The sequence below is a fragment of the Bacillus rossius genome, chromosome 2, assembly GCF_032445375.1.
Source record: "Bacillus rossius redtenbacheri isolate Brsri chromosome 2, Brsri_v3, whole genome shotgun sequence".
Lineage (NCBI taxonomy): Eukaryota > Metazoa > Arthropoda > Insecta > Phasmatodea > Bacillidae > Bacillus > Bacillus rossius.
Genome location: NC_086331.1, coordinates 16,153,002 through 16,166,090, shown reverse-complemented (window position 1 = coordinate 16,166,090; position 13,089 = coordinate 16,153,002). Strand labels below are relative to the sequence as shown.

Here is a 13,089-nt window from a genome sequence, read left to right as displayed (position 1 = left end):
CATGACTTACCTGAAAGGTGAAACTTCAATAAATAATGGCACACCAACCATTGGCAAGACTTGAAATAAAAAGAATTTAAAAAAATGTACCAACATTAATCTTTTCAATATTTGTTTAAAATCAACTTTCACCCTTTTTCGTTTAAATATAAAGAAATGTGCACTGAGAGGTGTGTATTATGGCATGGACAGCCTTTGAGGTAGTTTGGTCTAGGGTGAAATGCACCGAAAATTATATCCCTGTGTTTAGACAGAGAATTACAAAATGAAACCCAGCGAGAGTACTTTTCCAAATCTTCAAATAGCTTGTCAGTCTGCATACAGACAATATCAACTATAGTTTTACACCAGGGTCCATGGCTGCTGAAAACAAAATGTTTCCTTGCAAACCACCAATAATTGTGACTACCAACGGCTGCTCCAAAGTTGCTACCATGTCCGACTTTCTGCTAGGCACCAGGTTCACAGCAACACGTGTTCCCTCGGGTAGCTGTACAGCTTCAGCTATGGCCCTGGCACCGTGAAGTGGTGTTCACTGAAGCCTTCATCACTTAGCCCCAGCAACAGTCTGAAAGTCCTGCTTCCGAAGCAATCTCCGTAGGTTGCCTCACTTCAGAGATTCACACTCTAGGCACTATTAGGCTTAAAACAACATCCTCCTCTGTCCCATAATTACTAATTTGCAGAGTTGGTGAATTAAGTATTAACTCTACAGTACAATAAAGCTCCCCTTACATCCATGTTGTGAACAGCATGAACCGACCATTATGTCATCTGGAATCTCACTGCTTAGAACTGCACAGAACTCCCTGAAAGTGCCATCAACTAACCGAATCCACTTTAAACCACCCATCTTGTGTCAATAGAACATTTTGCCATAAAATGTGTTTTAAAATACAGTAGAACCTCCTATTAACTTTAAAATTGTAACTTTTAACAGAAGTTTTTATTTCAGCAGTGAGGCTAAAAAATAGTTAATAATGGTTTGTTTTGTGTGGTAAAGTTTGTTTATGATATACTACATCTGTTCTAGTTTATTGTTAACACTTTTATGAGAAATAAACAATATTTAACAAAACTTATTTTGCCAAATACCAACACACTGTGAAATATATAGAATACAACACAAAACATTTCCAACAGTATCAAACCCTTTTCCAACAGTTTGGCCAGTTACCATTCTTCAAAGGGCCATGCCTGAGATTCTGCAAGTTACAGCATCTGCAACCTGTTGCCCTTCCATGTACTCGTGTGGCAATTGTCATTGCCGGTTTGCAATGAAACTATACAGTGTTTTCATGGACCGCTGATTTCATCCATGCAATTTGGCAAGCTATTTGAGGATTTTGAAAAGTAAAATCACCAGGTATATATGACATAATCCCGTGTCTAAATCCCGGGACGAACAGGCTCATTATAGTTTTCAGCATATTACACCCCGGACAAAACTACCGCAAAGGCATTATTAGTGTGTTGATGTCTCAACCTCATTGTTGATGAAACAATAAGCCGAAATAAAAAAAAAAATATAATATTCATTATATCATTAACCTGATAATTAAAGCAATTAAACAAATAGCTTAATGTATAGTTCCTTAAGCAGCCTTTAAACACTTGAGGTGTTCAGGTGTTGTGCCATACCTTTGTTGTGATTGTGCTCGTACATGAAGCAACTAATTCTGGGAACTTCAAGAATAATCTATGTACACTGTTTTGAAGTTACTTTGCAAAAATAATAGTGTGTGTATAAATTATAAATGTCTTTGTTACATTCAATAGTTTACAAAGAAAAGATACACGTGTCTATTACTCTTTTTATATTTTATTCAATCACTATTCTATAAAAACATAATCGCTTTGAGCAATTGCAAGACAGACTATCATGATCCTGACAATTTTATCACATTTTGATCTCTAAAGCTCTTCACAGATCACGTTGAATCTAATGCTCAATCCACACACACATTAAGAAATAAAATGCTACATTAAAAACTACATACATGTGTCACACACATGGCAACATCTCCAAATAAAGACAAACACTCAACAGCAGCCATATTTACAGATAACTGTAATAAAATCAGATATTTCACATACTTCATTTTTCCAATAATCTCTGCATTATATATTCATATAACAACATTACAGTAACGGTTCAAGTCAACCACCCTGATTTTATGGTCTTAAATGTATTAATCTTTAATACTAGGAATGCCGCACAGTAGTATAGTTATGTTTGTCTAGAGATAGGTTTAAGGCTATGACTTTACATTGACACCCTTCTGAAATATCTTTTATTTTACACAAAATTTGAGACTGAGCTAAATAACTACGCACATTAAAGTCCTGCTAATCCGAACCAATTGAGGCCAAGACCTTTTCAGATCAGCCGAATAATTGCCGTAATGCAAAATCATGTAGTAAATACATCTCTATAAACATTAAGTTATCACGTAACACAATCTATAACACTTTTACAAGCACAAAATCACTAAACATGTTGATAATAGCATCAAAACATCATTTTTTAATTTGTTTTTCTTAGTAACTGTGTTCATATTTAGTTCACCACACTGCCAAAGAAGGTGACAAACAAGCTCAACGGCCTGTAGAAGCAGGTCTGCCAACAGCTTTGAGTGTTCCACTAGCACCTGGACATTCAGACACTTCAAAAGGACCTTGCTTCTTTTTCTGTTATTTTCAAAACAAAACTTGACAAAACCAACCATTGACTTGAAGCAGTCAAGGAGAAGCTCACATCTCAAGATGAAAAGTTGGACGATCTTTGGCAGTACAGCAAGAGAAACGTAATACAAGACAGTTTTCAATTAGAGTTAAGTCAATCTGACATTGCCAGGTGTCACAGAATCGGGAAACCAAAACGTTCAGTTGCTGATGTTGTGAGAGACAGTTCACCCCCTATCATAGTAAAATTTATCAACTACCAAAACAGACTGCAAGTATTCCATGTCGAGAGATTACTTAAAAGGTTTTCTACTAGTGATCACAGAGTCTTTAACAAACGAGAGACAGCAAATTCTTAAGGCGGCAAAAGAAAATATCAGCGCAAAACAGTGTTGGGAGTTAGAAAAAGGATTCTAATGTTTAGTTCGAAGCTGCAGACAAACTTATTTGTTTATTTAGAAGTATGCTTTCATTTTATTTTAGTGATATTAATTTGTGTTACTTTATTCTCAGTGTGTGTGTTTGTGTATATTCTTTGCTCAGAAATTATTTTAGGCATTACATTCTAATCCATTAGAGACTCATCTTTTTAGTTAGGAAAATCAATTATTATAGTGCATTTAGAGTTAATAGCAATGGTATAAGTGTGTGCATGAGTGGAATTGCTGACTGTACCACAAGCTGCCAGGCTGAAGACCTGGTGAGTACTGTGGATATTGTTTTCAAAAATTTCTGCTTTTTAGTATTTTTAGTATGGGTAATTATTTCCAGATGTTGTCAGTACTGAGCCCAGTGTCAGAGTATTTCGCGGAACTGTGCGACCTGCCCTTGGTCCTCAGCTCGTTGCTGATCCTTTATTGTCCGCCCCTACCCCAGATGCATACAGCTGACGCACAGCAATGCCCACCATTCGGAGTTTGAAGCTTTTTTTCACGATCAAAGCCTCCGTGCTATTCTCATACCCGAGACCTGGTACATCCTCTCCCAGTCCGTAAATCTTTATTTTTAGAGACATAACTGTAAGCCAGGAGTAGTGTATAAACCTCCTAATGTAGCTGATTTCAGTGATTTTGAAACAAATCTTGTGAATAACTCTAGCAATTACATTCACATAATTGCCATGGGTGATTTTAACAATACGTTATTAAATTCCACAGAAGCAAGTCAGTTTCAAAACGTGGTTAACTCCTGCAATATATCTATGTATCCTCTTAGCGCTAAACACCACAAAGCCATGTCACATATCTACTTGGATCTAACATCACCTCTAACCTCCTGGACTTTGTCGCCATGACTTGATTTAGGTGCCATTTTCAATTCAGGTTCCTAAATTTCCAGCAAAAATTATTACTTTTAGACACTTGGAGAATATTGACAAAGCTGCTTTAGTTGCTGCTGGGCAGCAGATTCCGTGGGAAGAAATAAAAAGCCTCTATTCCACTGATAATAAAGTGAATTTTTTCTGCAATACCTTTAGACAATTTCCTTAAGAAACACATTCGCCTCCTTCCCCTGATGACCCAGGCTATCTATCCCATCCCATCACTCATGGCATGGAGAGATGCTGTGTACAGTCAGTTCAAAAGATTTGTCATCGAATAACTTAGCAGATGTGCACTTCGAAACATAGTTTAAAAAGAAATAGCTGTACGCAAGAGGTGCACAAAGCTAGGTTCACTCGTGCACTTTCACTTGGCTCTCTCACGTCGCCTGCTTAGCTCTGGAGAAATCTACGAAGGTTAGGGGTATGGAAGAAAAGAAACTAGACACTTGATTTGATGTTAAAACTGACAGCTTAAAACTTGCAGTTCTTGTATAATTCATTTATATGCTGATATTAAGTGTAATACTGTATGATAAAGACTTGGGACTTTAAAAGAGAGAGTGTTGGCAGCAGTGATACAAGGTAGACGAGTTGGAGTGGATAACATGTAACGATGCAGGAAGTGATAATAAAGAATAAAGCAGTGTTAATAAGAGACAGTTATTATTGTAGAAGTAAAATTATAGTAATCATACAAATAATAAAACAATACACAATCAGATATCAACAGGAAATCTACGCATCCTGAATTAATGTTTTCTTTTAAAAATGTTTAAAGATAACCATAAAACAGTTTACTGCATAAAAAACAGTGCTGAAAGTGTGGATAATTTGCTTATCCAGTAATGAAATTACTGCTTCCCTGTTTACTCATTCTTCTCTTTAATAATTTCAGTTTCTCTTTAGCAAATTCAGTTCCCCTCTTTGTGGAAATTAGCTTATGTTATACCTGTCTCCAAAACCTAGTCACCACCATCTATCTGAGATTATCTTTCAACTATTCTTCCAGTTGATCCAAGCTGCTAGAGTTCACTGTACTTAGTCAAATGAGAGCTTACCTAACTGAAAATCACATGTTGGTCAAATAAAAGTCCAGGTTTAAAAATCTTCATAGTACAAACACTGCACTTGTCATTATACTCAATAACATTCAACATGAAATCGAAAACAAACATATTACACTTCTCAGTTTATTAGACTTCAAAAAAGCATTTGACAATGTTAACAATGATATCCCTCTGATAATGCTGTTGCATAGTTTTAATCTTACTTATCCAACACGTAGCAGTGTGTTAAATCTGGTAAGTCAATGTCAGTCTGGCGCCTTGTCTGCTCAGGTGTTCCACAGAGTCCCATACTTGGCCTGCTTTTGTTTTCCTCACATATTAATGATCTTCCTTTATCTGTTCAGAACTGTTAATACCACTTATATGCTGATGATTTACAAGTTTACATGTCTTTTCCACCTCATGATTTAATAAATGGTATACGCAAGTTAAATATGGATCTCGATGGTATTTTGAAATTGTCTATAAATAATGGATTGCAAATGAATCGTTCTGAAGCGGAATCACCCGCTTTTTGACGTCATGTGCCTGCCAACCGTCCCACTTCTATTTCTTCCCCCTCCACTCTAGGCACGATAGCACCTCCGTAGGGCATATAAGCAACTGCTAGCATAACTTCAACCTCTCTTGGTAGCTGGTATTGATTGTTTGCTTGTGACCGAGGTCACTAGGTCAGGACTTTGAATGTCGCATGAAGTCGCTTGCAAATAGTGAGAGAGTTCCGTGGTGCACACATCAGAGGTGCAGGCATGACACGACATAAGTACGGTGAATGATTTGTGCTGGTGCGAGTGGCCGCTCCCGTAAGTTTGACAATGAGATTACTTGATTCAGCTTGCCACTTCACAATTATTGTTTGGATTTAGCCTTGTACTTTCATTTTCATGTTAACTTCAGCCTACTTATGTTGCATCATTGTGCACTTTGGCATGTTCTGCTCATGCAAACTGTTTTTTTTTTTTGGTCATGCTCTAAGTTAAATTATGTTGTTGTTCCTTTGTAACGTAACTTTTTGCTAGACATGTGTATCTCGGTAGTTTGCTATTCTCGTCACCTGTATGACCCACGTCGCGGTCGTAGCACGACTTGCATTGCGCCGTGATGTTTAAAATGCTCGAACCCTGGAACGATGAATTGTTCACATTCGTAATAATCACCTGTTTGTGTTAACTTGTTAAGCTTGCTTTACCTATGTATGTTTAATGCTTGGTTTGATCCCTCGGGACACTGCATAGTTCTTACGTAATTTACTTGTCTAAATAACTTAACTTATTGTGTAGAGTATGGTAATTTTTTACTAGTGTGTCACTTTAGTTCTTTGCTAAGCTTTCATGTAATCAACATAATTTATTCTTGTCATATTTTTGTAGCCTTTGCAATGTAGAGACAATAATCATTTTTTAATATCATTGTTTTCAAAGAATTTTGCAGATGTCATGTAGTAATTTGTGCCTAGGTAAATATTTTGGCTGTAAAGATATTTTGTGATGATTCTGAAAAGATTGCTTTCTAGTTCACTAAATTGATCTCCACATTTAACGCTGATAAGTAGAAAAACATTTGGTTTGGCACTTTGCATGGCCTCAAATATCTAAAACAGCTTTTGTTGACCTAAGTTAAAAAATATTTACTTCAGTCTCTTGTAAACAATATTTTTTATTACTGTGATACTGTTTATGGCGAATCAACCGAGGTGTAATACAAAAGGTTACAGCATATTCAAAATTTATGCGTCCATTTTATTTTTATTTTGTGGAGTCATGAGCACACCGCCCCATATTGCAATAGATTTTCTTGGCTAAAACTTTACTAACAATGACAATTCCATTTCCTTTTTGGGCTTAAGAAAACATTAAAGACACAGTCCCCATCCTCTCTTGCTGACAATTTTCAGTACCTTGGTTCACGTCTTTATATAGGTACACGCCCTTGGAGAAATTGTTCTTTGCTCATCTCCCAACACAAAACAGCTGTATACTCAAAATCCTTTTCTGTGGCAATTGCACATATCTTGAATGAATTACCAGAGTCAATCAGACTTCCAAATTCACTTTCCGTGTTTAACCAAGGTGCAATGCAAAAGGTTACAGGGTATTAAAAATTTGTGTGTCCGTTTTTAAGAAAACATTATTCAGGTAAGTACTTGCTAAACTCCAATGATCAGGTTTATCTGTGGTAGCAGCCATGTATGACTGAATATGTGAGAATGAGAATTAATTATAATAAAAAAATGTGTTAGTATTTTAAGAATTGTTTACATTTGGTTAGATTTTTTGAATGTTCTGTCATAAAATATTTGGAAACTATTGAAATTATATTATATAGATTTATAAACAACCTTTTAAACTCCTTTTTTAATACCCTATACGTTAGGTGAATCATGTTTATCTTATGTGCTAATTTTTTGTTGTTATTTTTATATTTGCTCGTGGTTTGTTAGTTTAGTTTGTATATTATTATATTTGCAAGTACTTCTTGTTTTTCTTGGCTATAGTTTTTTATAAGTTTATCTTGCATATACCTATTTAGTAAAGATGTACGTGGTTAGTGTAAGACAAGCAGCACACTTAACTTCACAACAATTGAAATAAGACAAAAAATAATTTTTAAAATAAAAATATATATTTTTTTAAATATCCATTTTACCCGTAACTCATTCGAATAAGCGGGGCTTGGATTAGCAGGACTTCATTGTATTTAAAAGAGAAAAATAGGTTCAAATGCCTTTATAATTTTAAGTTCCAGTTCTGAATCCAAAGCTTTATTCATATCCCCAGACATGCATAACTATCCATTGCCACAATTAATACATTCTCCCTCATTTCACCAAAGATTTGCAATTTTAACTTATGTCAAAATTGAATGCATATCACTTATTTACTACAAAGTTATTTATGCCAATTCTGGTTATATTATTTATAATAAATTATCTGTGGGTAAAACAAAGGTTAAGTAAGTTTTTTCACTGTGTGAGGTGCTATATAAAAAAATCACATTTTTATAATAAATATTATTACATATCACAATATAATACGTCAGAATTAAATCATAACATCAAAAATATCATGTTCTGTTTACAAACTTTAACACATTTGTAGTATTAAATACATAAATCTTTTAGGAAATCTAGGGATAGAATCACACATTGTTACAGTCAAATCAAATGCTTACAGCAATATAATGCTGAGATGGCACTTGTTTACTTATGTATTCATAAAACTCTACAATTCTAATAATACTTAACACTTCTGAAGAATGTGCTTGATAGTACATAACTACAAAAATATACGCACCTATTCTAAAATGGTTGGCCACAAATGCATAATACCATTTCATTTGTTCTACTCAAAATATAAAATCTTAAGATTTTTATGTCATGCATGACTATTGAACTGTTTTCATCCTAAAACAAACGGCAACAGTAAAAGTGGCGGAACACAACGCAGTTTCGTCACAACAGGATTTACTCTTCAATGTCACATTAAGGCCGCTTGCAGAGTCAGGTAATCCAGTGTAGGAATACTATCCTGTGCCTCAAGTCACGACTGTGCAAGCCAGTCTTAGTCTAGTACACATTGGCATATGGGAATAACCTGAGCACAAGGCAAACACTTCAAAACCACAACTTGTAGCTATCTTGGGTCGTGTGAATGTCCACAAGTGTACAAACAGGCAGTATACAAGCTTATTTGTACTGTGCTGTACAAGTTGCTGTTTTTTTTTTAACCATAATTTCTTCCACAAGTTTGATGTAAAGCCTAAAATACATACAACATGCTATTGCAGAGAAATTTTAATGATAATTTTCATTTAAACAAACTGTTTATAAAATTCTGCAGCAATTTTTTTTTTGCCACAGCAATTGTAATGTTCATAAAAATACTCAGAATTGTTATCTTTCTCTGCATGAAAATGGTAACAGCAGAACAAGAATATCATGAACCAAGGGCACAAATTAAGACAGCTTGTGTGGTTAAATGCGGTACCTACACAATCAGTGAACAAACATCAGAGGACACTGTATAGCAGGCACAGATTTCCAGTGATGGACTAAAAAAGCATCCCCCAGCATCCGAGCTGTGCTACATGAAAGGATCTTCCGGAGTAGGTCATTTATTACGATTTCACAGAATACATTGTTCTTAAGTGTTGAAATACTTTAACACAACAGCAACACTAACTATGGAATTAAAAAGTGATACACCAACATTTAAGGCTTGGTCGAGGCTGATGAAACTCGAAACTGCATAGTAGTGTCTTTTAATTTTAAATGGCCCTAGACAATTCAGAATTGTTTCTGGAACTGCATATTACATATGGAATACTGGATAATGTTTTGTTCCAACAATACATGGTCCTTCCAAAATTTGATTTAGGAAGAATTTCTGTGGACACCAGCTAACATCTAACAAAGCATAGATAAAAATAGACAAGGAATAACCCACTAACTTCTGTAGAATGTTTACACAGGAGTTATCCAAACACGAACCCACATAAATGGCTTTATTTATGCAATATCACCACACTAACAAAAGACACACAGTTTAACAGTTTATATGTTAGGGTCTACATTATTTCTTTCCACACAAATCCTATAGTTTTTTAATGTTTTGGCATGGATGGAAGTTCATATGGAAAGTTTACTAGAATGAGTGTATATTTACACTTGATGGTTGCCTCTGAAGTCTTCTCTTTACTAAAAACAATTAGGATGGTTGGAATCATTTTGTATATTGTGTAACAAAATTTCCTTTTACACATCCTATCATGTTGACAGTCACAACAACAAAAAAAGAAACTTTTACTCTGCACATTAGTCTATGTTTATTGCACTGAATCTTACATGAAAAATGGAGTTCTCATTCTGGTTCACTTTTATGCTCAAGAAAGATGGCAGTGTGTACTAGATTCTTTCACACAACAATGTACAGATATTTTGGACGTATTAATACAGCACCTAGACCTACGAGGACATCTTTGTGCACCAGCTTTGAACAGATTTAAAAAAAAAAAAAAAAAAAAAAACATAATTTGAATACAAACACACTACAAAACAAAAAGTTCATGTTAAGATTACTTCAGCATAGGGAAGCAAGCACTGCCACTAAGTGACAATGCTTGTAGCGCATCCACTAAGCATAAGTATGTGACCCAAATCCAAATGCTTACTGAAGCCCATCTTCCAAGCTCCTCTTTCCTGCATGTGTAATACGAGTCTTGTTTAAAGTAACAGAGTTGAGGACTGAAAGAGAATGGAACTTGCACTGTACAGTTATGCTTACGGCTCAGTCATTACGATGAAAACACACTTGACTAAAAATAAGCAAAGATAGCCTAATACATTTGTAAATAAGCTCAAATTCTCCGTGTGAATGTTAAATTACTGATTTGTCACAATTTATGGGCCCTGGTTCTATAAGTTCATGCTCTTATGGATTGTTGGCTGGACGAATGATGGTTCATGACTAAACACCCCCCCCCCCCCCCCCCCCCCGCCCTACGACTCGCAACTGAATTAACAAACACCTTGTAGGTCAACAAATGGTTTGGAGTGCACTATAATTCAGCAAGTTTTAAAACCTGTGCATTGCAATGTGACAAAAAAAATGTCATGTCATTAAACTGACATAACTTTAAAGAATTTTTAGCAATGGAATCAAATGGCAAATTATTAACTGCATTAAAAAAAATATATCTAATCAAATCCTAGATTCATTTTGTTTAAAAGTGTGTTTCAAGTCTGTTGGGAGTGTAACATTTTTATGCCTGACTGGTATCAATTGTGAAACACAACTTAGATTTGAAACCAATAACAGTACATAACACATACAGAAATAATTCTAAGACTTGCAACACTGAAAATACCCTGAGAACCGTGCAATTGTTTACTAATGCAAGATGAAAGTTGTTACGCAGGTACCAAATTTATCACAGATCCGCTTCTTGTCTGAATTAGGACAGTGCTTGGCAAGCAACGACATTGTACAAAAATAACTACTACTTCTGCATTGTAATCAGTGTTGCAAGGTTAGATTACCAGGATGGTTGAATCACAACATGTTGGGTACCATGAGCGATATGTTAGTTAGTTGGTCGTCCACGTAATGTCAGTCAAGGCAACAAATTAAGGGGGTCAGAGAAGTGTAAGGGGGTATAATGAATACCTGTATTTTCTTAAAACCAAGGTATTCAGTAGAAATTTGGTACATGTGTGCAAGATGCTGTTGGTAAAATGCTGATGACTACCATCACACAAAACAACAATCGATACATACATAAATAAATTAATTGATAAAATACACAGTCTAAAATTAGTGGTATTTTTTAACTTGGTGATTTGAATAATCATTGATTGGTGATCATGAACACATTGAATTCAATATCGTTCAATTTTCTAGTAGCCAATACATATTATTATTCTTCTCTTCAATCACCAATTTGATCACTTGTCATGATCAACCGAGACCATTCACTAAATAAGTAATCTCACCTGTTCCCCATATCATCCATTGTGTCACATCACGACCACTCTTCCATTCACGACATAGGTACATTCTTCTCACTAGCTAGGAACATGTCTAAGGCATGCACACAGCCGCCGCCTTCATTCTGCCTGGTGTCACCTTAGCCAATGACTACCTGACCAAACTAAGGAAACTTTTTCATTTCAATACTGGTGGAAATGGAAACATTCCCCATACAATTAAGGGATGGGTCACTTACTTATGCAAGCTGTTTTGTACATCAATAGAATAAGCTATTGTTAACAGTTTTTCTTCATATAGAAATAAATAAAAATGCTCAGGCGAAAATAATATTTAGTTAAGACATTGTAACATAGTTACATAGATCACTGAGTGAGTTAAATGCCTGGCATTTAAAAAATTATTTTAAGAAGGACACGTTTAATATATAATACCATTCAAACACAAAATTAGCATACTATAAAATTATTTTACCAATATATATCTACAGGTATTTTCAGGGTTTTGAATAGCACTAAATATCACAAACCGGTAAAACAGAGAGCAGTACAGTAAACACAAGAATTATTACACATTAAATATTGCTGAAAAAAAAATCACAATGATGGTGATATGTTCTTGAAACTAAATTTATGAATTCTCTCATCAACAACAACGCCAAGTCATAAATACTTATTTTGGTCAAAGTATTACAGTATTCTACATCACACATAACACACATTTACATCTAAAGAGAGCTCAAACACATCATATATTTGAAATGATTATTTTCCATAATACTTCGTACTTTATCGATGATCATGACTATGTTTCTGGTGGAAATATTATGTGTTAAGTTTCTTTCCATTTTCCACTTCTTCAGAAACTGATCAGTCACATATTTCACTAAGATCTGAACCAACGCCATCCAATGCACCTTGGCGCACCTAGTTTGCATGCTTCGTCAATCAAACCCCATGTCTTTGAGCTCCATGTAACCTCCTAGCAGCTTAGGAAATGTCTTCTTGCCATCTGCGTAGCTTGCGTCCGTCCTCTTCTTTAACCGGTACATAATCATCCTGAAAGAACACACACAAAAAATTTATTAATGATCTTACGTCACAAGATTCGCACAGATGGGGAACAGAAAACATAAGGATAAGGACACACATAAGTTTAGAAAATTATCCACTTTAACTTGGCACCAGACCACAAACTATTCAATGACACCAACAACACACATATTTTTACCACATTATATATGTTTTCTATTTCTCGCTCAGCAAGATGTTCCAACCTACTAAAAAATATGTTACTTTAATAATTTTGACAAAGAATGGGAGATGTAAAGAGAAGGCAATTATTTAAATTGCATGGAACTTCTTCAGTAAAAGCATTGAATAAATATTGAAATGGAACACACTTCATGGCTTCTGGGTTGAGGTGGTCAGTCGCCCTTGAAGATGGTTGCAACAATGTATGCCAAAACATCAGCACATCAACTTTTTCACAGTCGTGGCCTCCACCCAGAAGCCACAAATGAAGTTAT

At 35.2% G+C, this 13,089-nt stretch overlaps 1 protein-coding gene across 1 annotated transcript in view; it reads right to left on the bottom strand.

Annotated features, from left to right (window-relative positions):
- Positions 1-1,806: 1,806 nt before the first annotated feature.
- LOC134529137 (trehalase) overlaps positions 1,807-13,089 on the bottom strand; it is a 469,230-nt gene continuing 457,947 nt past the window's right edge. The window contains exon 7 of the mRNA XM_063362908.1: positions 1,807-12,619. Within this exon, the coding sequence (XP_063218978.1) occupies positions 12,505-12,619 (115 nt within the window). The 3' untranslated portion in view covers positions 1,807-12,504. The remainder of the gene's footprint in view (positions 12,620-13,089) is intronic.